The sequence below is a fragment of the Poeciliopsis prolifica genome, unplaced genomic scaffold (assembly GCF_027474105.1).
Source record: "Poeciliopsis prolifica strain line A6 unplaced genomic scaffold, Auburn_PproV2 SCAFFOLD005, whole genome shotgun sequence".
Lineage (NCBI taxonomy): Eukaryota > Metazoa > Chordata > Actinopteri > Cyprinodontiformes > Poeciliidae > Poeciliopsis > Poeciliopsis prolifica.
In genome coordinates, this window is record NW_026562380.1 from 7,398,623 (window position 1) to 7,423,057 (window position 24,435).

At 35.4% G+C, this 24,435-nt stretch overlaps 1 protein-coding gene across 1 annotated transcript in view; it reads left to right on the forward strand.

Moving 5' to 3' along the window:
• Positions 1-24,435, forward strand: part of eys (eyes shut homolog) — a 157,122-nt gene that overhangs the window by 15,584 nt on the left and 117,103 nt on the right. Inside the window, exons 7-16 of the mRNA XM_055029441.1 lie at positions 1,931-2,035; positions 8,602-8,741; positions 10,390-10,553; positions 10,707-10,960; positions 13,504-13,608; positions 17,005-17,127; positions 19,816-19,929; positions 21,335-21,457; positions 22,970-23,083; positions 23,570-23,809. Of these exons, the coding sequence (XP_054885416.1) occupies positions 1,931-2,035; positions 8,602-8,741; positions 10,390-10,553; positions 10,707-10,960; positions 13,504-13,608; positions 17,005-17,127; positions 19,816-19,929; positions 21,335-21,457; positions 22,970-23,083; positions 23,570-23,809 (1,482 nt within the window). The remainder of the gene's footprint in view (positions 1-1,930; positions 2,036-8,601; positions 8,742-10,389; positions 10,554-10,706; positions 10,961-13,503; positions 13,609-17,004; positions 17,128-19,815; positions 19,930-21,334; positions 21,458-22,969; positions 23,084-23,569; positions 23,810-24,435) is intronic.

Genomic DNA, 24,435 nt, shown 5'->3' on the forward strand with positions numbered 1-24,435 from the left:
TCCTTCTCTCCTGTAACCCTGGACCACTCATTTCAGGGATCCCCTGGCATTTCCATTCCAGGAAGGCTATGTAGTCCTTCCAGCATGTAGTAGGCCCGCCCCAGGCATGTGGAGGCATCCTGATCCGAGTCCCAAACCACCATAACCGACTTCTTTAAATCCAGGCGAACTGCTGCTTTACTCCACCCTCCCACTTGATGAGCTCTTCTTTCTGTTAGGTTGTGACTGGCCACCCAATGGTAGAAGCTAGTTTGAACATAGGCGACTGTATTACAAGCTTCCATTATGACTTATGGAGCAGTATTACAGGTTGGTCCAAATCATAGGTTATTTTTTTTTCTTGGTCCATGACCAAAAAATCTGAAGTTTTTGCATCACTGGCATTCTATACTTCATTAACTAAGTGGTAGCAACACTTGCATTACTTTAGCTTCTTTCAGTCTGCCCCAATGCAGTACATTTACAACGTTGAAGTACCGGCCAGTTTACCCTTTCTGTAGACTTGCAGTCAAAAAAGTTGCTTGTCGGGAGAAATGTATTAACACTGGTTTGGATTCTAGTTGAGGATTGCTTAAACAGGTCAGTACTTTTCCCCCCCATCCATACAGTCCTTTCAGCCTTTGGCTAGTAGTGTGCTTCACAATCTAACTGTAAGCCCTGACACACTCAACTGTCAATCACATAAGCCCTTACATATCACTACATGAACAACGCTTTTTATCTTCTCTGTTCAAAGCTGGAATCTGATGCCACTTCTGTAATGGAAAATTGTCTCCTGCACCATGGCACTTTCTTAGTGAATGATAGAATTCATCATTTTCTGGCATCTTGGGAACTCAGGTTTGGTATTTCAAGCGTGCGGCACAGAAAGGCCCATTTAATTTAACCCTTCACTCTCACCACTCTTATGAACTTCATCACTAAGCGTATCTTAGAATGTGTTGCTCTACCTCAATCAGTTTAAATGGCTTTGCTTTTTACAATGCATGGACAGACTTAGCTTATGTTCTTATAATTACTGTTTTTAACTTTGTTTTATTTTCATAATTGCTATGCAGAAAATATATGTTTTTTTTTTATCTGTTAGGTAATTATGCCTCAGCAATCTGCACAATGTCCTGTAGTTGTGTTAATATATTACTTCTCTTTTCTTATTGACAAGCCACATTTCCCACAGTTTCTTGGTGAATTGTACTCATGCAGTTAACTGTGTTTTAATTATAACACTTGACAAAAGGACATATGGACTAGAGCACTTGTGTCATCAACCCCAGGCTACATGAAAAACAATTAGGACTGAGCCATTCATGATAATACTGCCCAGTAAAACCCCCAAAAAACTAGCTTATTTCATTTCATATTTGGGTTGCTCATACTGTGTTGTCAAATGTTCATTTTCTTTGCTAGACATTCTAGATTATAGCACGGAGTTAAAGCATCACAACTTCAAACACATTGCATAAAATACAGAGTTTTAATCTTAATAATCTGATAAGGATTGTTCTGGAACATTTTGATAAAAGTAGCACATGTTTTTTTTTTTTTTTTTTTTTGACATAGGTTAAAATAAAATAAAAATTCCACCCACATTTGTTTGTTTGCTGGCTTGCATATTTTGGCTTTTGGTTACACTAAACTATTAAAACAGACTTGCAGTTTGTTCTTACTTTTGGGCCAAATGTTATGCAAGGACAAATTTAATTTAAGCATTATCACAATCAATATTTTTACTCGATCATTTATTCCAGGATTAATCTTTTATTACCACAATAATTCAGTTTTTGTTCCTGAGTATAGATAAATAATTTTCTGGGAACTGATTTTTATTTTATTTGTTTAGACAATATAAAGACAACCAGTTCTGCTTTGTAAATTCAGTGATAAAATATTATTGCAGCGGTGAGCGTAATATTTGAATCTCTCTTTCCAGGAGCAGCGTGTGAGACCGAGATCAATGAGTGTGATTCCAACCCATGTCAGCACGATGGCACATGTTCTGATTTACTTGGAGACTATATATGTCAATGCCCTACAGGTATGCTGAGCTATCTTCACATTGGGAGTGTTGCAGTAACATTCAGATGATATTAGCCTTTGCAGCAGTACTTTTTAAACATGTCTGCGGTTAATTTGGGCTAAGATCCTCATCCAGGGCCCTTCTGGCTATCTCACTATAGATTGAGAACCAGAGGTAATTTGTTTTTGCCAGCAGAATCCTAAGTGTGCACAGAGTTCAATTTAATTCATATTAGTCTTTTCACTTACTTGCATCCTATTTAGTCCACCCAGTTTTCTGTTTTTTTATTTTATTTTTTTTAATTTTGGTGTACAGTATGACTAGCAACTGATAGCTTTTTATTATTATTTTTTCTTAAAATATAACCAAATACTTCAAACAATAAGGGATAGTACTAATTTTATAATTTTAACAATTAAAAATATTAATGTGTGTCGTGTACCCTCATAGTTACTACTTTAAAACATTATGCTGCTGTGTAGAAACACTTCTTTTGGAGTGTTTCTACAAGCTATGCACATCTAGAAACTTACATTTTTACTCAATCTTCCTTTTAGAGAAGCATTGGATGGAAAGCATTTGTGTACACTAAGTTTGATCACATATTCAAAACTGGATTTATGTTTTAGCTGACTGGGCCATTTGAATATACTTTGATTGTAACTATTTCAGTGTTTCTCTGGCTGTATGTGAAGAAGCTTTATCCTAAGGGAAATAAATCATCAGCAAAATTTTGTATAATTTTTGAAGCCTCTAACAAGATTTGTCGTGTACTGGCCCGTATTTGGCATCCATGTTCTTATCGACAACTAAAATTTTTATTTTTTTTTTCTGCCAAAAAATATATAAATAAAAAGTCCCTCCAACAGCATGATGCTGCCACCACTGTGAGTTAGGAAAGGGATAATTCTGGTTTCATCAAGGTGATGTTTGCTTTTTATCAGTTTTTTTTTTTGCAGTTAAGTCAGAAAGTTAAATTTTGGTCTTATCTGATCAGAACTTCTTCCAAGTGTGCTTTTCCACTGTGGTCCTCAGGACCCAATGGTACCCACCGGAAACATACGGGACAGTCGGCGCTAAGGACCAGGGTTAAGAAACACTGCCCAACATCTGGCAAACCCAAAAACCAGATTTCCTACAAACTCTTTTCAGCAAAAGCTCCTCTCCCCACTTCCAGAAATGTTAGCTCTGAAAAATGAAAATACGTATATTACTATTTTTCAATCATTCGCTACTTTGATTATGTTTTTTTATTATGTAACAAATCAAAACTGTGAAAAAATTTAAAGGCTATGAATACCTGTGCAAGGCACACAAGGCACTGTATTCCTTTCAGGGTAATTGGATTTTCTTTTCTTTTTTAATTCCTTGACTGAGTCTCGTTTTCTTCCCTTAAATATAAGCAGATAGAAGACATGCAGAAGACTTTAAGCACTAGTGAGCAGTGAGCTGCAACATTACTTTACATATAAACCAAAAACCCAGAAGAGCTTCACTCAAGAGTTTCCTACTTTAATTTTGTTTTCAGTCTTGGTTTGTGGAGAAAAAAACTTAGTAGTAAAACTGTGCTCATACTTGTGCAGTTAAACAATAAAGTACTACCTTAATGTGGATGACATACAGTTGTGATTAAAATGATAGCGATGTGTTGGAAAAAAGTGAGTGAAGGGTGTTATGTGATTTAGTGGTAGATCTGGAGAAGATATTTGTCCTCTATACAGCTGGCCAAACTTTAATTTGGAACTTTCCCCTCGTCTTCCCTTCTTTCTACTTTCCCATTTCCTATTTAACTAGCCGCTAGTGGTGCAACATAGTCATTAAGAGAGTAATAACTATTTTACTTTAAATGTATTAACACATTTATTTTAAATGTGTGTGCTGCACATTTAATTCCAAATGTAAACTGAAATAAAATGTTACAAATTTGTTATTACAGAAAGCAAAGAAAAGCAAAATATTTTCCTCTTGTGCATACCTTTTCAAGTATTCTCTTGCATACAAACTCATCAGTGATCACTTGTATGAGATAAATTGGCATAATTTAAGAGAAAATCCCCATAGCGTAATATCAAGCCACCATTCTTCGCAATAAATGTTGGCTTGAATTCAGTCTTTTGCCTCAAGACCCAAAAATAACAACTTTGCTCCCATCAGTCCATAAAATATTACACTATTTTCTTTTGGTCAGTCGACGTGTTTTTTGGCAATTTTTGTAAGTGAAATCTTCCAGTTGTTACTGTACTCGTAGAAAATAGTAACCTGTCTTTCATCACCTTGCAGCTGATCATTTCCTAATTCCTTCCATTTTAAGTATTCTTTATTTCACTGAAATGGTGGTTTTCCATTTTTCCCCTCATATTTCCTTCTTATGTATCCATTTTGAAGAAGGACAGTGTATCATTTTCTCCACTTGTTGAAATGGGTCTGGAACAACCCATTTTATTCAGATTTTATGAGGGAACATTAACTGCCTTTGTTCGCAAATAAGAGCCACCTATTTAATAGCTGTGTTTTCACAGAATAAGTGACCCCATCAACTGAACTCCACCCTGCTTTTAAAGCATCTTTTTCAGTGATTCAATTACGCGGGTTCATTCATGACTGTTAGCTCGGTTGGGTTTCTATTAATCCTCAACAACAACAATAACAATTCATCATTGTGGTAAAGTAACATGCTTTTTGCCACATATAAACATAATTTCTAATCAAAACAGTGATTGATCTGGTTAGTATAATTGGATTTCCCATATTTTGAATGCAACTTTATCACATTTTGTTAATTGTTTATTTGCTGTAGTATTACAGCAAATGAAGGAAGCATTCAGAAGTAGTGATGTGTTTTCATAAACCCAGGAGCTGCCCTTGTAGTCCCCGCACTTCTATTTAGTTTGAAAGACTGTTTACGATAGCTTGAAGTGAACTAGAATGGTTTATGTGGTTCAGGATTATCAAGAGCTGCATAAGAACTTATCATTGTAGTCCAACTCTGTTCACATTAACAACAAATATGCTTATGGAATTGCATTTTTCAATTTCTGACAGTGCAGTGATAAGCATACAGAGATAACACCGGTTGTCCAATGCAATCAGAACAATAGCGTGTCACAGTTTCACAAGGGTAAACTTATATGACGATGTACTGAGTTAAAAGACAGCTTGGGCAAGACAATGTCAGCACTTAAACACATAAAAGAAACAAAGTCATAGCTCCAGGGAATTTAGAGTTTCCAGTTCACTTACATGGCATGTCTGATTTTTTTCACACAGGTTCCAGGGGGATAACTTTGCTGACACAAATAAACCTGGTAAACTATTTTCATAGCAAGCTGGTTTGGAGCCAAACCTAAATTGAATGTTTATGGGATTTTTTTTTTCTTAAATGCTTTATGTGGTCAACAAGTAAAATTAAGCTATATGCTTTTAAAATATCCAGTTTGCTGTGACTTTGCCTTGTTCTTTGTGAGTGAGCATCTCTGTGGAAACCTGGCTCCAATAATCAAGTTGGGCTTTGGAGTTTTTCATTTGGGTTTTTGTGGGAGATTCTCCCATCACAGATGTCAAGTTGAATCAGACCCACAAGACACCAGAAGGCCAAGCAGCTTTTTGTGTTCCCAGTCCGCACTTCACCTGCTTATGCCTTCGATCAGGACCGTACTGGATAATATACCACACGTGTGTGTCTGTGTCGACATGCATACTTACATACATAGTGGGGGAAGTTAAGTATTTTGATTTAAGTTTCTCTACTTACAAAGATTGGAAAAGCATGTAGTTTTCATTGTACACCTTAACAATGAGATGGACTCTGAAAAGAAAAAGAAATAAAAAAAAAAACAAGCTGAAATCTGCATTCCAGAATTTTATATTTCCTTTTCATTTTATTGCATGAAATAGGCTTACTTATCTAACACATTACAGCAAAACAGCAGTGCAAGAGCTTTTCTCTGATAAAATGATCACACTGCAAAAACACAAAATCTCACACCAAAAAATAATTTTGATCTAGTTTCTATTATGGTGGAATGTCATTGATTCCACCATAAACAGGTGCAATTAATACAAGTAATGAGTGAAGAAGAGGAGGACTGCTCAAAGACAAACTAAGAGCTTTAAGAGCCAAAGTGCTTGCTGATTGGTAGGAGGCTAAATTCTATTTTATGCAATAAAATTGAAATTAATTATTTAAAATTTATACAAAGTGATTGTTTTGTATTTTCTTTTCTCATAGTTGAGGTGTATTTATAATGGAAAGTACATATTTTAATTCTTTGTGAGGCAGTTTAAAAAAAAAAAAAGTGGTGCATTAACTACTTATATCCCCACTGTATATATCATAGAGTATGCCAGTGATTTTTTTCAATCCAGAATTTAATTCTTACATTTGCAGTATCTACTATTTTAGACCTGCAGTAGATATTCACACAGGTTGTTCCCTTTCTTGGTGTATCTGGAGGCCAGGTTTTTTTTTTTTTTTTTTTTTTTTGAGCGCCTTCTGAAACTGCCTACTGTAATCCCTGATCATGAATCCTTAACTCCCTGAGCAAACTGGAACTATATGCGGCCACATATTCATGGTAGGAAAATGCCACAGTGCACGCCTCGGTTTTCCAGAATTACTACTAGATCTCATCTGTTATCTTTGAAAACCTAAGCTGTTGCTTCTATGCCTCATCGTCAGTGTCTTAAATTGGAGTCAACTGTGTAATTTAAAAGTAGTTCTTCTGAGTGCTGGTCTGTATGACAGTACAAGGAAATGTCACAAAGCTTGGGTGGAATCATAATGTGCTTTGCTGCTGAATTTACTCTGTTAAGCTGAAAACACCTCAGTGTACCTGCTGTTTACTCATCTAAAACACAATGTTGGCTTGCTCTGCATTCATTATAGGGCATTTTATTGCTTAAGTGAAAACTGTAACATACAAGTTTATCTCAATTAAGTTGAATATAGCTGAAAATGTAATTCATTTCAGCAATTAAAAGAAAAGAAAAAGACATATATGCTACTGTTATTCTCATTATGTGCAGGGGAATGTATTTCAACTAGTTATTTCTGATGATTTAATGATCATGGTTCAGAGCAAAGTAAAGTCCAAGTTAGGATTCTCAGAACATTTGAATGTTAAAATCAACATAGATTTTTATACAGAAATATTTATGGGTATGTTTTTGTATGGTGGCTCTTGATTAGCTGATTCTAGCAGCAGTCCAGATTGTGTGAATCTTAACCAATCTCTTTCAAGAGCATCAGCCACTTTCAGATCATCCATCATCCTTACTTTCATGATCTCTATGCGTCAATGTATGTCACATCTAATGATTGACTGAAAAATCCTGAAATACAGTGGGATGGTGAGACAGATTAACTATTTTGGGGAATTAGTAATGAACCTGGAACAGCCATGAACCGTAAGGAGTAATGGAAACTAATGGGAAACGGAGTGCACAGAGACATGACAATATCATAAGATCCTGTGAGAATGCATTGATAAGCAGAATCTGATTACGATAACATGGACTGGATGGGACACAACTTTACCTTTATTTAAACTATGGCCTTTGGTTCCACAATCTTAGTTTGATGATATGAAAGCCTGAACATTCATCCATCTCTGCAATTGCCTTGTGCTATGTAAAAGAATAAAGCCATGTATAATAATAGTTCTAATTTAAAGCTCTTTTTATATTTCTCTTTTGTAATCTTATACTTTTCTAAGAGTTGACTTGGGTTTTCATTGACTTTCAGCCATAATCATCAAAATTAACAGACATAGCAGCTTAGAATATTTGATACAGTGTTTAATCTATGACTTTCACTTTTTAACTGAAATACTGAAATAAAACAACTTTCTGATTAAAAACAGAAAAATGATTTTAGAATTTTTAGTCACAATAAATGTTCATGAGATACAAATAAAGAATATTTTTAAAAGAGAAGCTTCAAAATTCTGTAAATAAGGCATTAAAAACTTCACTTGTCTTTGTAACATAGTGGCGATAGTGCCACGGTTTAAGATTATTTTTGTTGCATTTGGGCCAGGGTGGGTTTCCATAATTAATAGGACAATGAATTATGAATGAAAACACCAAATTCTGAAGGAAAATGTCAAGACATCTGTTTGTAAAGGGAAAGTTAAGAAAAAGTAGGTCATGCAGCAAGACAACCTGAGCCCAGTACTGTTATTGTTATATATCATCTTTGTGTAGTTATTTTTGTACAAGAATAATAATAATAATGATAAAAAAAATCGACTTTCATTTTAAATATATATAAGACTAATAAGAAAAACGGATGAAGGTGAACAAGAAATAACACGAGTGTTTCAATATTCAATTCCAAGATAAATTGAAGCAAGTTACAAATTCAGTGGGGCACTGTGGTTGAGTGGAGGGAGATGCGTTAAAATGGGGCCAATCCTCCTCAGTTGCACCAGTTTTGGCCTTGTTTATTAAATATATAGAAGAGCAGGTCTGGTGCATCAACATGAATTAAAGATGGGTTAGTGGTACTGATTTCAGATCTATTTTTGCTTCCAAAGTATTGCATGCATACAGATTTCATTTTTTTTTCCATCTTCGTCTTGCAGGTTTTCAGGGAAAAAATTGTGAAATTGACATAGATGCATGTTCCCTACCAGACACTGCATGTCAGTCAAGAACTCAATGTTTGGACCTTCCTTATGGCCTTGAATACACCTGCCGTGTACCTTGCCCTACAAATCTTCAGGTAGGTACAGATTTTTGTCAGTCTGGCTTACCAAAATTATTTCTATTTACTAAATGCAATAATGAGCAAGATAATCTATATTCACTTTTTTTTCTTTACTTGCCTTAGATGTAGAAATAGACATATATCCTTTAGTATTTGGTCCAGTTGGCCTCCAATGTGTATTACTTGGGTCAAACATTTTAACTAAACTTGCAATAGTTTGCTGGAATTTTTCCCCATTCCTTTTGACAGAACTGCTGCAGCAGTCAGGTTCGTAGGCCATTATGCTCACATGGACCTTTTCAGCTATGGGATCAGATTATCTTTAGGATTGTGATCAAGGTTATTTAATGGACACCAAACCCTAATTAAGAATATTTAACTTCTAAAGCAAACTTCTTCATAAGCAGTGTTGTAAGTAATTTCTGTATGCTTCTGCCCAATATGTGTTTAAAATATATATGTTTTGACAAAGCTGTGCCTTCCTGACTGATGGGTCAAGATGTTATTTCAATATCTTCACATAATGTTATCGCCACATGATGCCATCTCTTTTGTGAATTTCAGCCCTTCATGTGCTTTACAGCTGGAATGGTGTTCTCAGTCTTGCCAGCTGCATCCTCTTTTCTCCAATTGTAACAATGTTCATTATGGTCAGACACTTCTGTTTCAGTTTTAGTAAACCGCAGGACATGTCACTAAATATTAAAGTTTTTCCATTAGGGCATTTGCAAACGGTAATCTGTTTTTTTATGTTTCTTTTGAAGTGATGTTTGTTTTGTCGCTCAGTGGCGTTTCAGCCCATTTTAATACAGGCCTTTTTTCCACTTTCAACTATGCACTTTCAGTGCATAGTTTTCTTTTTTTCTTCTTCTGTTTGGGAGTTGAAATAGTCTCAATATTTTGGACCAAGACTTGTTATCTTTGGGACACAGCACATATCTCTTTTTCTACATTAGATCAATGACTGGACATTTACATTCCGTTTGTATTTATCTAATGTTTATAAGAACAGATTAACCTTCCACCTTCTAGGATCTTTGAATTATACCCAGCGATGAAACAGGCTTGTGGAGGACCACAATTTTACTGCCTGATTTTTTATGATTTTCCAGTCATTTTTATTATCTTTTACATTAGCCCACAAATATATGTACTTGATTCTGATCAATTGAAAAAGTAAAATCAGAGGAAAAATAAAAGATTGCCTTGACTCTTGTACATTAGGCCATGATGACTGTTTTAAACCATGTCCCATTAGGCAGTTCTTTTTTTTGCCTCTTTGTTTCCTCTGTCCATAAATGCAGCTCCTAACCTTATGTCTGCTTTGTTGCAATGAGCTCTCAGGAGCTTTACCTCTCAATGACCATTGATCTCGTCTTGTAGGACATGATGTAGATGCCACCTGGAATACAGAGTGAAACCCTATATAAAGCAGGAATCAGTATTCATGAGTGTGTCATGTGGCTATAATGAAGCTCATTTTCACTGAGCCTGGAGCAAGAAATTATTTTTTTTCTTTGTGAAAAATAACTATGATTCTGACCAGAATGAGCTCAGTTCAATCTGTGGCATTAATGTGTTAAAAAAAAAAAGCTTTCATTTACATCCATTACAAACACATGTAATGGTACATGTGTTTGACTAATTGATCTTTTATCAACAGCCGTGTGCCCATGGAGGTCGCTGTGTGCTGAATAATGCCAGCAGCTACATGTGCATCTGTGCACGTGGTTGGTCTGGTCAGAACTGCCGCATAAATGTCAACGATTGTGTCCAACACTGGTGTCAAAATGGAGCCACTTGTGTGGACGAGATTGATGGTTACAGGTAAGTTTTCAAGTCTTGATTGTCTTCGGGCCATTCTGGCACCAGAATGTCAATGATTTTAAAAGCTGTGACATTTACTGCGCTCCCTTTAGGGTTGAGAGAAATCTTCTAACTCACTCTGCTATTAAGGAATTCTCTTTAATCTGTTTCCAGTTGCCTTTGTCCCAGTGGATATACAGGGGTCTACTGTGAGCAGGACATTGATTACTGTGTCGACAGTCGCTGCTCTGAACATGGTGTTTGCCTGGACCAGCGGTATAACTTCACCTGCCGATGCATGCTGGGATATGAGGGGCCGCTGTGTGATGTGGAAGCAAATGAGTGCAACAGCTTCCCCTGCTCTAACGGCGCCACCTGTGTGGACCTAATCAGTGATTATCGGTGCCACTGTCCCCTGGGGTTTGAGGGTATGAGACCATCTGATATGAATCCGAGCCCATTTTGCAGCTATTAATACAGCTGCTAGTGGAAGTGTCTGGCTTTATAGTGTAGCCTTTGTTGTTAAAAACTAAACTTTTAAAACAAATTTTCAGTATTTGGAAAAATTCACCAGTGAAAAACATGCTAAATGTATTTCTTAATACAATCCCAGATATACAAGTAATAAGTAAAGTAAAAATTAAACCAATTAAATTAGGGAATTTTGATATTTGACCTGACCTTACAATTTCTTCTTTGATAATCCTAATTTCCTAATGTTTTCTGACTCTTTTTATTTTTTTATATTTTCATATTTCACTGAAATATATGTTTTTTATGTGAATACATTTATTTTGTGATGTAAAAGTCTTTAATAATTAATTGCTTTTGTCCCTCCGAACAAAGGAGGAATAAAAGTAGGCCCATTTGCTAAAAGGACAGCACTTATTCCCATTCAATAACATTTTCAAAAGTCGAAGAATACATAGATCTTTAATAATTCATTATTTCTTCTTCTATACATCATCCTGAGTCATTGGCTTTCACTTTTGTTTTCTTCAGCTTGTTGCTTGGAATCTAAGCTTGAGGACTGAAATTGCAATGGAAGATGGCAAATTTTGTGTCTGCTGAACCATTTCTGTTGTTTTTGCATATATTTTGGATAATTAGCTTACTGAAAGACCAAAGGTGAACCATTTTCAGCTTACTGGTAGACTGCACTACATGCTTTGTTCAAACTTTTTTTTTCTTTTTTTTTTTCAGTGAGGTCATAATACCATAGTTCCCAGTGATATTGGAAGATAAATAGAGCCGACATAATTAACAGTAGACATGAAGTAGTTTTCCATGTGTCATATTTTGTGATACTGATCTCAAGAGGAATCTTTCTTGCCAAAGAGCTTTATCTCCAAACAGTCCAAAGGGCTTGACAAATCTATCCCTTTTTTGTATGGGATAGCTCTATTGGATCTTGGTGACAAGCAAGCGCTACGATCAACTCAAAGATATAACTTCCACTTCAGCATCTTGTGGTGATGATGTAATCACCCCACATTATCAATTGTACTGATTTGTCTCTGAGATGAAGAGGAGGGAAAAGAAAAACAAAAAGAAAGAAGAAACTGATTTCTCTCCAGATTACCAATGTAGGTTTTATATTCCAGTTGTCCTAGAAATGAAACCACAATGAAAAAAATGCAGCTCTTCCCCCACTCTGTTTCTTTAAAACAAGCTTTGTTTTTGTTTATCCTACTTCTCCTCATGATCTGACCTGTAGCTTTCTTTGTCTGCTGTCTGTTTGGACTGGAACTACTAATGTCCCTGCCAAGGCGCAGTGCCAACATTTGCACAAAAATCTGTGCAGCATGTCCACAGAGACCCCTAGCGGACCCTAGAGCGTCGACACAGTTGGTGAAATTTACGTCACACAGGCTTTGTGGTTGAGCGAACAGCAGATCTGACTGGGAGATATAAATAAGGCTTTGGTCTCATCTGAAAACCGGTCTCATCTTTGGTCTCATCCAGCTGTTAAAGTCCAGCTGTAGTAAAACCCACATGTTTACTTTTAGAAAAGTTAGACAGAGAAGCCTCTTCCAAATAACCAATTGGCATGTAAATACAGCCTAATGATTGTTATGGAGATTTGGTTACATGACTGCCCTAAGGGCCACTCATCACTGCTGAGATTTGTAGATTTATATTGACTCCATTACCATCTTAATTACTTTGCACATTGGCTGATCAACATTTTTCAAAAATGCATGTCAGAAAAACATGCTTTGTTAACTATGGAAAATGTACTTCGTAACTTTGAACTTTTTAATAAATTCACCGAAAGGTATTGGCATTTTTGCCACTATGACCCTGTCTACTTGGATTTTTCTCAAATTTTTAAGGTGAGATTATGCAGCTGCAATAATATTTAATGTATTTTAATGCTCTGTGTGCATGTTTATCAAGAGGAGAATATGGCTAATAGTAGACCCTAGGTTAGTTCAATGTATTTTCATCTAGAATTTAGGGTCATAGTGGCAAAAATGCCAATACCTTTGCTCCAGTCAAGATTGCGGATAGAAAAGCGGCGCCCCATGGCTCAAAGAAAACCAAGAGTTCTGAAATATTGCTGGAGGCCAAAGCTGGTGGAGCTTTCAATTTTGTTAGAAAAATCATTAGCCTATTCCTTATCAAATGTTTGCCTCGAGGATTCTAAAAGTTTTACGATGCTAAAACTGAGGTTGCACCACTTATGCATACATACTACGCTTCAGCATAATGAATACATAATCATTTAACTGGATTTCAATTCAGTGAAATCGGGGTTGATCAGCTGTTCATGTGCAGTTCATTTTATGGGTGAAATGAGAATCTTTTTTCTTGCAGGTTTTCTGAATATTGTGGTTATGGAAACAGAACAACTATTATTTAATATCCACAAGAGCAACAGGGACAGAAGTTACTCCGCAACATCTTTTAGCTGTGTTTCCTTGATCATCAACTAGAGCTTATTAATTTATCTGTCTTTATTCTGTAGGAAGGACGTGCTCTCAGAATGTAAATGATTGTTGGTCGCAGCCTTGTCTAAATGGAGGCTCATGTGTGGATCTGATAAATGACTACATTTGTCACTGTCCTCTTGGTAAGTAGCGTTCACTTGTGCATTATTGAGGATGTTTACAAAAATACTCCACTATTAATTATCAATGACTGTACCTCGGGAATACATGAAAGGTTTATTCCTTTAACAAATTGTTTGTTTTCTTTGATAATGTTTTGCGTTTTGTCAAGAATGCACTTCCAAATATAGCAAAGAAACAAAGAATCATTTAGTTTTGTCTTTCAGTTTGAATGCAAGCTTTTAGTAGGGCTCCATGCAAGGAAAATAGAAGCAATAAATCATTATTATAGATTGCAGATAGAAAAAAGCTCTTTTAGAATAAAGGTGAAAATCAATGTCCATGTTTACTGTTTGTTTAAAACACCAACTCCAGACAAGGTCTATATATGGGCTATGACAAAGGGAGGTGTTGCTTTTCTTGTGCGTCTGGTTTTATTTTAACTTATCATAATAACATATTTGATGCCTACTGGATTGAACATGTCATGCTGCAATGGCTTATCCATTTGCTGCTGTATATGCACTGTCACAGTAAGTTGCAAACAGTCACACTCAGAATTCAGAAACAATGACATGAGAACCCCTGCTTATTCTGATACTAATAAGTTTCAAGATTTTGAAGATTTCTTTGATTGAGGTTTTGTATATTTTTGTAGATGTAAAACTAAGTTTACATTTTGTGTTTTTCTCTCTTTTTTGATTATAGATACACAATGTTCTTTTACAGCATGCAGCTCCTACTACATGGAAGATTTTTATTTTATCTTTCTTAGTTTTTAGAAAACGTAAAATGCATCTCACGACCCCAGTAAATAATCTACTTTGAGTATTTTCTGCCTCTTGTTTAAATTAGATTTTGGCAGAAACAGAACACCGATGTGTGAGCAAAGCTCCCATTACTGTTTTAATTTCAGTGACAGATTTATAAACAGGTGTTTTTGATCTCCTTTGTCCTTCTCAGAAATCCAATTAGATAAATGCTCTGCCAGGTTTACACGCTTCTCCCTGCAAAACATACACAGAGGAAGACAGATAGAAAAAAAAAACTTTTCCCAGTTTTTAGCTATTTGTGTATTTTCCATCTTTATTTATCTTCATCTTTTGTCACTAATTATTTTTTTCTCTTTTAATCATTTCCTTTGCATCATTACTTTTCTTTCCTTTATCAGAAACCAAAACATTTTCCAAAAGAGTTCAACAAAGATTTACCCATCTCAATTTCTTAATTTGTACTTTAGTGTAAAACATGTAAATTCTGCTTCCACAAGTGTATTAATTGGGAGTCTTATTTGTTAGTAGTTGGTGGACCTTATTTTTTGACAAAAGTACAAGTCACATGATAAAAATGCTGCACAGTCAGAGATGATATTCTACACACCATGGTTGTAAACGGTGGTTTCTTACTATAATTTGGAATCATTCTGCCCATTTTGTTCTGGCATCTCACATCAATGACGTGCATTTGCTCTTAAAACTGTAGATTTTGTTTTCTCTTTTAGACCATTAGCTGTAAACTTGAGTAAGGACCAGGATATTCTTTAAAACTTAACACCAGCCCATGTGGCACTAAACACCTTCCATGTTCAAAGTTAGTTCAACTCAATTTCTTCCTCAGTTGATTACTTGCTTTGAATTTCAGCAGATTGTCTAGATGCCTAAATGCAATAACTCACTGCAGCATGTTTTGCTGTTTGTGTTCACTAATAATTTAGCTAATAAAGTGGTATGTAGCTGTAGCAACCAAATTTGGTTATATGCTATAGGTAAGAAATAAAATGATCAACAATCATACAGCAACAACAATATTGTAGCAGGGTATGGTCCCAAACACAAGCTTGTCTGGGAGTGTTACTACTCTGACCTGAAATCAACTTTCAAAATAACACCAGGCCTTTTAACCATTACAATAAATCAAACTTCATATCTGGTAGCAATCTGAATTTGCCAAAAAAAAGTCAAAAGGGCAATTCTTATTTCGAACCTCCTTCTCTATTGCACTGAGCCTCTAGCAGCTGTCTGATAGAGAAGGCAGGTCCCATTTGGAGATGGTGACACTGTAAAAGTGACATTCCTTCATGCAACATTAACCTCAAAGTGAATTGCATGCACAATTGGTTATTAAACACTTCTGAAACACCCTGTTGGAGGCAATAGCTGTCCATTAACTAGTCAAGGCAACACATAATCTAATGGGAAAAGGGTAACTGGAAGGTCATCAAACATCTAGATAGATGTGATGATGTAAAGTAAGCTCCTTGGGACTTGGGTTCCAGTGTGATAAAAAACAAAGCTAACTTAAAGGTAAATGTTCCCATAACTTATTGAAAATGTTTTCTTTCTAAATGGACTCAAGCACTTACAGCATGCAAGCAAAAGTAATAATTCACAAACTTTTGAGGAAGTAAAATGAGAATAAGGGACAATATATAGTATATATTATACATATTTCCAGCCACCTTTATACATGAAGAAATAATAATAAAAAAAAATTCTTATTTTGTTTCACAGCAGAGTAGCTGACTTTTCTGTCTATAAGGTGTTTATTTTGTTTATCAACAAGACAGTGGCAGCTGATTTTTCCAAATTGCACTCTGTAGCTCCACCCTGAAGGAAAAGGTCTAAACAGTTTGTGACCAACATGTGTGCTGTCTGCAGAGATGTTAGCTGCTCTTTTCCTTTTGCTGACATCAGAGCTGTTCCAGTTCTGGATGTAAGAAGTCATATGTAGCCTCTTGGCAGCCAGGGAACCCAGCATTAGACATTTGTACTTCATGAGGCTTTCTTCCTAGTTAGTGATATTAACTTTAGCTGTTACAATCATTCATTTTAGTGAGAGATCGTCAATCATAATTTTCTTTGTCTGATTTTGGATCTTTGCTTTGTAAAGATTTGAACCTCTCATATCAATTTTAGCCAATGTTGATTTCTCTTTAAGGCTTCAATTAAAACAATTAGATTTTTGAAAACTAAGACAAAAACATAAACAAATTACACATTAAACTATCCCAGCTTAGCACCCAATGTATAATTTATAATTAAAAACAAACCAAAGTAGTCTATTTAAGTTAGATTAATGATCAATTCGTCTGTCTCTGTGCTTTATTTATAGCTCTAGATATTGATGTTGGGATCAGTTGGTGACATGCAGACATGAAGCTTGGGTGCTAGATAAATTTGATGTAGATCAGTCTGATATGGTGAGCTGTTGTCAATGATTTTACTCAATTAGCATACTGCATAGAAGGTAGATTGTAAAAGGAAGGAATCAATACTTTTTATCTGCTGAGAATATATAAAGCCATACAACTATGAAGATGAGCTGCTGGTCTACATGTTGTTTATGTTTATTAATTTGCTTTACCTGAGCTTGATTTTCATGTCTTAACATGAATTAATTTACTATATCTCTGCTTCCAGGATTTAAAGGAAAAGATTGCTCTGTGGATATTGACCTTTGCTCATTTGGATTATGTAGCGAACACACATTAATATGCACTGAGAGCAGGGATGGGCAGAATGTCTCTTGCACATGTGAAAAAGGTGAGTGAGACCTTTAACGGGGTGAATAGTGAGCAGGAGAGTGTGTTGTAGAGTTGTGTGTGGAGTGTGTGTATTTTTGATCTCTGAAGGCTTGACAAAGATGACTTGACTGTACTGAAAAGATAAGGTGATCTAAAGGACAAACGGTAGCTTCAGGGACTATTCATTTGGCAATTTTTTTTTTTGTTGTTTTCACAAGATTCTATAATTCACTCTTTGTAGAAAAAAAGCTCTGCTGATTCACAAAAAATGATCATTCTCTGTATAAGCAGTGACATTCGGTCAGGAGGGTTTTAATTTCTTTCAGAGAGGATGAGTCTCATCAGTTGCCGACAGAAATTACTCAGAAGTGAGTGGGTTAGACGTGAATGAAGCTTTGCAGAGTGTCTCGGCTTCATGATAAAAGGAGCCCTTCATGTTGAACTACGTCCACATGCACCGGGAATCACGCCGCTCATTTCTGGATGCTGTCAGCCTGCTGGAACGAACAACATTTTTCCTACCACGCCAGGCATAATTCACTCTGGAGCGGCTAGAGCCTCTCTTTTCAAACGGATGGCTATTGCATAGAAGTTCATGTAATGCAATCAATAACTGTAACATCATTACTCCTGTTGCATTTATGCTTGGCATATGTCAGAATGAAGGATTGTGAGTGATTTCTTATGTAAATGAAAGCAACCTCCACTATGCTGCGTTTCCCAGATCACTTCTCAAGGGTAAACTTTCAATTGCTGTCTTGTTTAGATATCTCGTCAGTGGCCTTGGCATCCAGATTATCAACTCTAATCCTTGTCTGTCTAAATTGCAGCTAACTGGTGCTAAGTTTCCTTTTTATTCTTTATATTGTATAAAAATATTTAGACCTGGTAGAATGTCTAATTGTGAAGTGGAACAAACAAGAGATATGGTTTTTAAAATGTTTTCATTAAATACATTACATGCATTTCTCAGAGGACACGATTTCACCATGAAACATGATGATGGCAGCATCATGCTTTGGAGTTACTTTTATTCAGAAAATAAAGAGAAAAGTAGTTAAAGTTAATGTAAAAATGGATGGACCAATTTTCATGCCAATGCTGGAGAAAGACCTTCTTCAATTCTTCAAAAGACTTGAGATTGCAGCAGATATTTACCTAACATCAGGGCGACAACCATAAATATTGACCCTTTAAGAGTTAAGAGCAAAACATATTTAGGTGATGGACTAAATATGTTAATAAAATTCCAGAGAGTTCAATTGTGGTGCAATTTGATACAGACACATTTTTTTCAATCTGACTCAACTTGTAGCACTTTCCTCAGAAGATTCAAAAATGTCACTCTGTAAATATGAAACGATAGTGACATACTCTGAAAGAAATGCAGCTGTTGTCTCAGTCAAATGTGACTTCTGAATTATTTACTTGGGTTCTGATTACTCATTACTTGAATTGTTAACAATAATTTAAATCATATATATATATATATATATATATATATATATATATATATATATATATATATATATATATATATATATATATATATATATATATATATATATATATATATATATATGTTTAATTCTACTTTTTAATTATGCTTTGTTTTATTTTGGTCTGTGAAATCTAAATAAAAAAACATGGAATCACTATATTTTACATATCTATATACATATCTGTATTTTCTGAGTTGTAATTTTTTCACCCATTATCTAAACCATAAACAATATTTAATATATTTAAATATAATATTCAACATTAGACAAGACATGAGGATTATTTGTATTTCATTGCTGGGGAAAATCTAAATGTTTAGCTACTATACCACTCATAGAGAAAATTTCCATATTTTAAGTGGGTTTTGAATTAAGACTTTTTTGACGGAGGCATTGTTTGCTTGCGCATGGTTCGTAAAGAGCAGCTTTGCAGTGTAAGATGTTTCTGTGAAATAAAATTACTTGAGCTCCATTATTTGTTTCATCAAATGCTCTTTCTGGTATAAGTTTTTTTTTTTGCCATCATGCAGGTTTCTGCTGTGTAGCAGTTGTTTTTGTTTGGCTTCTGTTTCTGTATTTTGTCACTGTTATTTTTGCAAGAAACTGCTTATTCTGCACCCAAGCAGATGCTGCAGCTATGCCTTTTATAAGTTTTTTTCTATCACATATTTAATTGTGCCAAGCATCTCAAGCAGCTCATATTCTGTTTTACCTTGGCTGACTATGTGAAACATTCATATTGTATTTGCACTGTACATGCAAATGTTTCTGTGGGTTAATTTAAGGTCAACCCACATGCAGGCTCTTTCCTGCTTGCAGTAAAATGACTTAAACACAGGAAGGTTTCTTTCCGTTTCTGTGTGTGTACAAATGTTTGTGTGCGTATGCCTACGTGTGTGCTGATGCATGTTATTTGATGTAGTACTGTCTGTGTATAGATTGACTTTGATTTTGAAGAAGGCATTTGGCCTGTTTTATGTAATAAATCAGGAGGGCTATGATGGGCTCTTATTAAACATGATTAAATGATCCAGTGAGCTGAGTCTGCCTGTTCTCAGCAAGCTCTTTGAATCAATACAAGCATTGAAAGCCAGCTTTTGTTTGTGAAAACAAAGTCATGCTGATCCTAATTGGCTGAGGAATGAAACCAGGCGAAAAGATCTGAAATAAAGAAATTCTCCCTTCTTCTTTCATATGTACTACAGGGTATGGAGGTGCATTTTGTGAAGTAAATAACAGTGAATGTGAATCAAAACCATGTCAGAATGGAGGAATTTGTGTGGATGACCTTGACCAGTATCAGTGTTTGTGCTTAGAAGGTAAGTTGCTGGAAATTTACAATTCATAGGAAAAGAGACTCCTTTACAACAGACTGTATGTTGCTTTATATATTATATATTTGAACATATTTAATATAAACTTTAATGGCACACAAAAGTTTATATCATTGAAGCTTAAGAAAATACCTTTGAAACTTCTGTAGAATAAATTAGGCTGCCTCCACCATAATTACCATATAGAAATGCTAAAATTCCACTTGGGCATTTCACATCAAATACACATGATGCGAACTTTGACGTTTAGCACTGAAACAAAGACTTGCATTGGTGATACAGTAATCATTTACTTTGGCTTGCTCCTGATTGTTAACGTGACAGTGAATGTCATGGTTAGATTGAATGAGAATTGAATTGAAAAGAATTTCACTGCATATAAATCTTGAGGGGGGAATACAAAAACATTTCACTGCATGGATTGTAGTTTGCAACTGAAAGATTTTCCAAACCGGTGTCCACAGGTTTCTGTGCACCAAGCAAGGCCAAACTGAAACCAGGCTGCAAGATGCTAAAATAAGTTTCCAAAACCTCTTAATGTTCCATTAAAGAACCTACAGCAGTTTAAAGTAAAAGTGGTTACATGTTAAATCAGAAACATGGTAGTCCTGGGCTGATTATTATTATTATTATTATTGTTATTATTATTATTATTATTATTATTATTATTATTATTAAAATCATTAGAATATTCATGAGGTCAACAATTATTCAAAAAAAATCCTCACATCACTTAAGAGAAATTTCACTTGCATCATTAGTTTAACGAGAAATAAATCCCAGGTAGTTTTCTAGTTGACACCTTACCAGTGAAACGTATCTCTGACTAAACCTTGATTACAGGTGAAGTCTGTTATGCATTTTTAATGAAGTCAGAATAATTGTCAAATTTTATGACTTGGAGAGAGATGGAAATTGGTTCCATGGTCAGTTTGAGAAATGATGAGGATTTGACCTGCACCGATGGTGCTGATAGCTAAGCATTAGTCATGGCTCTCCTGTAACTCCGGTGTGTGACAGTGCTAATGATAGTCATTTTGTAGCGTGACCATGCAGTGGAATATGTTTATGAGAGACAGAATGGCAAAAATGACAGAAATTTCAGCCCTTACTTTTACTTCATTGCTTTAACCTTTTATTGTGAAAAAAAACACCCAAGGTGCAAATTAAACTGTATTAGAATGAAAAAATAAACTGCTAAGGCAGAAAGTGGGGAGAAATTGCATTTTTTTTCTTTCCACTCATCAGTATGTATTTGCAAACGTATGATGTGCTTTCATTGACAAGTCATGTCTGATTTCATCACTTTTGATACCAATTAGTATCTTTTCAAGTCTGGTGTTTACTGACATTCACGCACCAATTCTGATGCTATTTTTCTTTTTCTCAGGCTTTGGGGGTTTCAACTGTGAAATCAACCACGATGAATGTGTCCATGGGTACTGTGCCAATAATTCCACGTGTATTGACTTGGTTGCAGACTATGAGTGCATCTGTCCTTCAGGGTTTGGTGGTGAGTTATCTTTATCATTTCTCCTGGCAGTCCTTAAAACACAGAGCATAGATTGATAGCTCCTGAGTGCTGATAACCATCAACCTGTCCCTTTGTCACATCCAAGAGCTCACTCACTATTTCCCAAATGAGTGCACCTGACTGAAAATGGTGTTATAACTGTTTCATCTCCTGTAAAAACCAAAGATCAAAGTTTCGAAGTAAAATTGAAGTGAAACTGATTCTGTAACATGTACTCCAAGTATTTTACTATGTTCAAAGATATGCTGCATACAGCGCACTGTAATGGAAGTTGTCAAATACATTTTTGTTATCATTTGTCTCATGTATTATATATACCATATGATGTTCCTTACACAGATACATATCTGCTACCCTCAATAGCAACATCACCCTTACAAGATCCCATATCTCACATGCAATATACCACAGTGGTTTAAATCCCTGCTTGTGATGGGAAAAAAAAATGTGTCCACCATAAGTCATTTTGAAACTGTGCACATCATTAATTGGACACATATCTTGCAATCTTGTACAATTCCACTTCAAAACAAACAAATATATTAGAGAGAACAACATAGAGGACATCGTTCAAAATCTGGTTACAGTGACCATTTAAATGGTCATCCACCTGACAAAAATTCAAATTGTTTCTCAATAATTAATCATCGATGTTTTTTTTTTGTTTTTTACCTTGGGTTTGGTGTTTTGCTATGACCTGACTAGGGTTGGCCAGATCGTAGCCTGAATGACTCATCCTTTTTAGAGTTCTTACACAGTTTTGAACATCTTATAATATTAATTATTCAAAAGATTTATTTTGCATTAGATGTAACAAAAATAGGAGTGAAGGTATGGCTTCACAGTGCGTTATTATGCCAAAAACAATACACTATTTAAAAGTAAATAAAACAGCGTGTTGTGGGGGTGCAAGGGTAGACCACAATCCATGTATGTCTTGCCCCTTTCTCATTACCCACTTTTTTCCTGACTGCTCACTCTCAAATCAAGGCCACTAAAGACAAAAAAAGTAAATAAACCAAATGACAAAATTGTGAATAATTTTGACAAAAGGTCATTCATATTTCCTTAAATTAAATAATAACTTGAAAGCAGATTGATATATTCATTCCAGTTATTTTTGTCCGACACTTAAATTTGTTTTACGTTCTAAAACATGAAGTGACCAAATTAAAGCAAAAAGAACTCTTCAAATAAATTATTATGGTGTTATTGCATCAGAAAGCAAGTGCTACAAGCCAATAGCTCAATGGTATCTGCAGGTTTGCTTAGATAGAAAATTTTTAAACTATTTTGAATGATTAACTGAGTTTACTGTGCTGTCTGATAACAAGGATCATTTGGAACATATGTTGTATTTAATTGAAGTGATTTTTTTGCAAAGAGCTTCGAGACATTTGTTGTGAATTGCAAAGCCATTTAAAAAGAGATGTGAAAACTTTACTTGTCACTGCTTTTACTTGTCGTATGGATGTTATTCAAATCTTTCAGGTAAGAATTGCTCCATATCTTTGTCTGCATGTGCAACTGAGCCACACCTCTGCAGAAATGGAGGAACTTGTTTCCTTTCTTACACTGAGGAAGTACAGTGCATTTGCCCTTTGGGTAAGGATTTTTATGATTGTTTTAAATAATTTGAGTTATGTGAATTTATCTAAATTCCTATTAGATTTAATATATGGGCTAAGTCATTAGTCTTATTTATGACATGGTGGTGTGGTGAATATAGATTACACCATGTGAGGCTGTTGTGTTTACCTGGACCTTTTCATGCTTAATGCGGTCTCCTCTGTGAGTTCTGTCTGTAATGAAAACATAATAATGTTGTTTATTGCTGTGAAATCAATGACAGACACATTAACCTCTGAACATATTCACAGCTTATTTGAAGCCCCTACCAGTGTTTTTTTTTTTTCTTTTTTTCTTTTTACCAATTTCTTCTCAGTCTGCTTAAATAGTAAAAATCAGCAACCATAAAAATCACAGGCAACTGGAGCATCATGTGAAATCAAAATATGTGAATCCTGCCGTGTGTAGGTAGGCATAAGGAAACCGCTTATGGCACATCACTCTCTTCTTTGATCCTTTCAGGCTACAGTGGCAGAGACTGCTCGTCGTTGGTGAACCAGTGTGTGTCAAATTCAGATCCATGTGACCCTGAAGGGACCATTCTCTGTGAAGACCTGAAAAGTACTTATAGATGTGTGTGCCATCATGGCAACACGGGAACACACTGCGAGACACCTATAAACCACTGTGTTGACGGCCTTTGTAAACACGGTTCAGTATGTGTGGATCTGTCAAGAGGTTTCAAATGTGATTGTTTACCAGGTGGGTTCACCCTTCAGCTGAAGCTTGTTTCGTACAGAGGCATTCCCTCGACAGAGTCATGTACATAGCAGGCACACTTCCAGCTGATGCTTTTACTTGTTCAGCTTTCTTCTCTGTAGGAGTTTAATCTCTTTGGCCTTAAGCAACAACCCGCAATAGCCTATATGCATTGTGTAAATCGGGGCTTACCACATAAGGATGTGAGTTGACTTCAAAGCACTGATAATGCACAGGATGTCTGGAATGTGTTTTATCAAAGTAAGAGTCTACTGTTAGGGAAAGTATAGGCAAATCCATACATTTATGGTTTATATTATAACGACATACTGACTGTTATGCCTAATTTATCAATGCAAATATATTTGTTTACCTAGTAGTGGTAATAATTAAAGAACATACAAAAAGTAAAAATATGAAAATAAAAAAAGCATTATTGCCGATGTCATAAATTATTATGATGACCCGTGTTACATCACGGGGCAGATCAGTGACACATAATTTGCAACACTGGATAAGCTGTGATATTTCAATCACATCATTATGTTTTATTATGTTATATTTGTATATTTACATGTGCATATGTACATGAGCATTTACTCAGAATAAAGTACCTAAATGATTACTTC